The sequence below is a fragment of the Antrostomus carolinensis genome, unplaced genomic scaffold (genome assembly GCF_000700745.2).
Source record: "Antrostomus carolinensis isolate BGI_N321 unplaced genomic scaffold, ASM70074v2 scaffold35497, whole genome shotgun sequence".
Taxonomy (NCBI): domain Eukaryota; kingdom Metazoa; phylum Chordata; class Aves; order Caprimulgiformes; family Caprimulgidae; genus Antrostomus; species Antrostomus carolinensis.
The window spans coordinates 489-3,662 of record NW_010328638.1 but is presented as its reverse complement, the minus strand read 5'-3'; the positions used below and the strand labels follow the sequence as shown (position 1 = coordinate 3,662).

Sequence of the window (3,174 nt, the reverse complement as noted above, 5' to 3'; positions counted from 1 at the left end):
GGCTGCCAGCCCAGTGCAACCACCACACTCATCTTGGTTTCTCAGGCTTTGGAGAATGAGGGAATTGCTAGCTGAAAGCTGCTCTGGTTAAATAAGGGCCGCTTTTTTGCAGGGGATGCAGTGAGTTAGTTGGTAAAATCCATCTTCAAACCTGTGTGCCTCTGTCTCCATCTTCCCTGTCTCCTGCACGGTTTCTTTGATCCCCAGGAGCGCAGCAGTGATGTGTTTAAGACGCCGTTACGACTTCAATATAAGGCAAAGTATAGGAAGATTTGTTAAGTGAGTAAGTTGTTGAGGTACTTTGTGGGCTTTCTAGTGAGAAATTTCAGAACTGTAAGATCTGGAGTGGCTGCTGTCTTACAAAGTTGAGCAAATGAACCCAAATTAAGGGAAATGTTTGACTCTCCTTAGTTTGATTTTTATTGAGCAACTGGGGCTGGGCAAGAAGATCTCCAGAAGTCTCTTCCAAGCTCAACTATTCTGTAGATTTCATTGTGTATCTTCCATATTAATGTTGTTGCAGTTCCTAAACTCTGCATTAATTTATTTAACGAGATGATACTAGAACACTTCGGAATCAGGTATATCGGGGACATTGCAGATCTCATCACTGGAGAGTTTTAAGAACAATTCAGGGAAACATTTGCCAGGAATAATGTAGGTAGTATTAATTCTGTTTTGAGGTTGAGAGCTAGACCAGGTGACTTCTCAAGATGTTCTACAGCTATGTTGTTTCCTGTGATTTTAGTGGAGGATTTAATGCACTTTTCAGTGGTTTGGTCAAAACCGCTCGCTTTGTTTCGTTTCGGAAGCATGTTTCTTAATTTACATTTGTGGGGAAAAAATACTTGCAGTCCCCTTGGCTTCATTGAAACTTTGCACAGGCTGTATGAAAAATGAACCTTAAAGAGGTTTGTTTGTATTGCCAGATATTTTAGGAATGCTGACTCGTTTTACCAGGCTGAGGGTGTGTACGCATGAGCCAATTACCATCAAATCAGAAGGATGAGAACTTAAAGGATGTCAAATGCTCCTGCCTTGTCTGTGTGCTTGGTTTTAACCCAAGCATCCAGTTCCTGCAAAGGAAATAACAGGCTGTAACCTCACAGCCTGGCTTACCATGCCCATGCTGTTAAAAGAGATCACTTGCCTCGTTTGAAGTGCTTTAAGCTCAGAGAAACTGAAATAAAACTAAGTGTAAGTGGTCAGTACTCTTCTGGAGCACGAGGCACACAGTGCTTGCACAGCACTGAACTCACAGAGTGTCTGCAGGTCAATGAAATCGTAGGGAGAGCGTCCTCAGGTAGAGAATGGAGACTCCTCTGGGCTGTGAAGTGGTTGGTGTTTTGGCATCATTAGTTTGTGAATTGGTTCAATGATGTACATGTGTTGTGAGTGCAGTATAGAGAGTGCTTTCTGTGACTGGCACACTCCACACTCTGGAATCATTCCATGCCCATCCCTGCAGGTGCTTAAAAGATGGCTAGGTGGGGTGCTTGGAGATCTGGTTTAGCAGTGGACAGGTACGGTTGGACTCGATGATCTCAGGGGTCTTCTCCAGCCAGGAGATTCTGTGATTCTATTCTGTGACTCTTCTGATTCGGTGCTCAGCTGGGAGCAGTAAAGAAACTATGCTCAATAACAAGAGATAGTCTGTGATTTCCACGGGCATCTGTGCGGCCCATGGCTGTGTTTTATAGGCACTGTCTTCACTGGTGTGTGGTGAAGGCAGCAAAACGCCGTGCATGATCTGTGGAAGGTTCAGTGAAAGTCCCAAACTCTTAGTTTGCAGTAGGATGACCCCATTGAGACGCCAACCACCGGCTTTTTTTTCCTGTTTGAGACTTTGCTGCCTTGATTCCTGTTTATCTCTCTCTTCTTATTCTTTTCCTAAGGTTCAAATGTGGGAATTGCCGCGGATGTGGTTGCTGCTGCTTCTGCCCTGGGAAAATGCCTTGATAAGGAATTAACACCATTCAGTGATGGGCTGTGGGACCAGCAAAGTGCTTCCCGAGCCCCCCAAAGATGTCCAGCTAGACCTGGTTAAAAAAGTTGAACCTTACACAGGCTACAGTGATATATACAAACATTTCATCAAAGATGACTGCGGGACTGTCATCAAAGCTGGCTCCCCCTCACCTCCCCGTCACGCTAACCCCTATCCTGGGAACCACCTCCCTGCCCACGTGGACCAGCCCGAGCCCCGTAAGAACAAGGTGGCTAAATACCGCGCCAAGTTTGACCCCAGAGTGACGGCCAAGTACGACATTAAAGCTCTGATCGGGAGAGGGAGCTTTAGCCGCGTGGTTCGGGTGGAGCACAAAGCCACCAAGCAGCCCTACGCCATCAAGATGATCGAGACCAAATACCGGGAGGGGAGGGAAGTGTGCGAGTCGGAGCTCAGCGTGCTGCGGCGGGTGCGGCACACCAATATCATCCAGCTTATCGAGGTGTTTGAGACCCAGGACCGCGTCTACATGGTGATGGAACTGGCAACGGGAGGAGAACTGTTTGATCGAATCATCGCTAAAGGGTCCTTCACCGAGAGGGACGCCACGCGCGTGCTGCAGATGGTGCTGGATGGCGTCAGGTACTTGCACACGTTGGGGATCACGCACCGGGACTTGAAACCAGAGAACCTGCTGTACTACCACCCGGGAACGGATTCCAAAATCATGATCACGGACTTTGGGCTGGCGAGTGCTCGGAAGAAGGGAGACGATTGCCTGATGAAAACCACGTGTGGGACCCCCGAGTACATTGCTCCCGAGATCCTGGTCAGGAAGCCCTACACCAACTCTGTGGACATGTGGGCGCTGGGCGTTATCTCCTACATTCTCCTGAGCGGCACGATGCCCTTTGAAGATGACAACCGCACCCGTCTGTACCGGCAGATCCTGAAAGGGAAATACAGTTACTCGGGCGAGGTGAGTGGCAGGAGTTATGGTGAGGAGAAGTCAAGCCGAGAAGCTCTCCGTAGGTGGGTCTTTGTGCTGTCCAGAAGCTGGCTGTTGTGTGCAGGGTGGTAACATTGCCAGGGTTAAGAAAAATATATGTGATTCAGGCTTTTAAAATCCTTTCCTGATTTCTGTCTGCTTTCAAAACTGCTTCCAGTGCAGCACAGGGAGCTCTTCTTAAAAGTGTAAAGAAAGAAGAGGTCTCTTCCTGTATGAG

The 3,174-nt window shown here is 48.0% G+C and overlaps 1 protein-coding gene across 1 annotated transcript; it reads left to right on the top strand.

The window, feature by feature from the left end:
- Positions 1-1,900: 1,900 nt before the first annotated feature.
- On the top strand, positions 1,901-2,927 carry PSKH1 (protein serine kinase H1; the record flags this gene model as incomplete). Its single annotated transcript, XM_010172322.1, has 1 exon — positions 1,901-2,927. A coding segment is annotated over exon 1 (945 nt), but the record flags the coding sequence as incomplete, so codon positions are not given.
- Between the last annotated feature and the right edge of the window lie 247 nt (positions 2,928-3,174).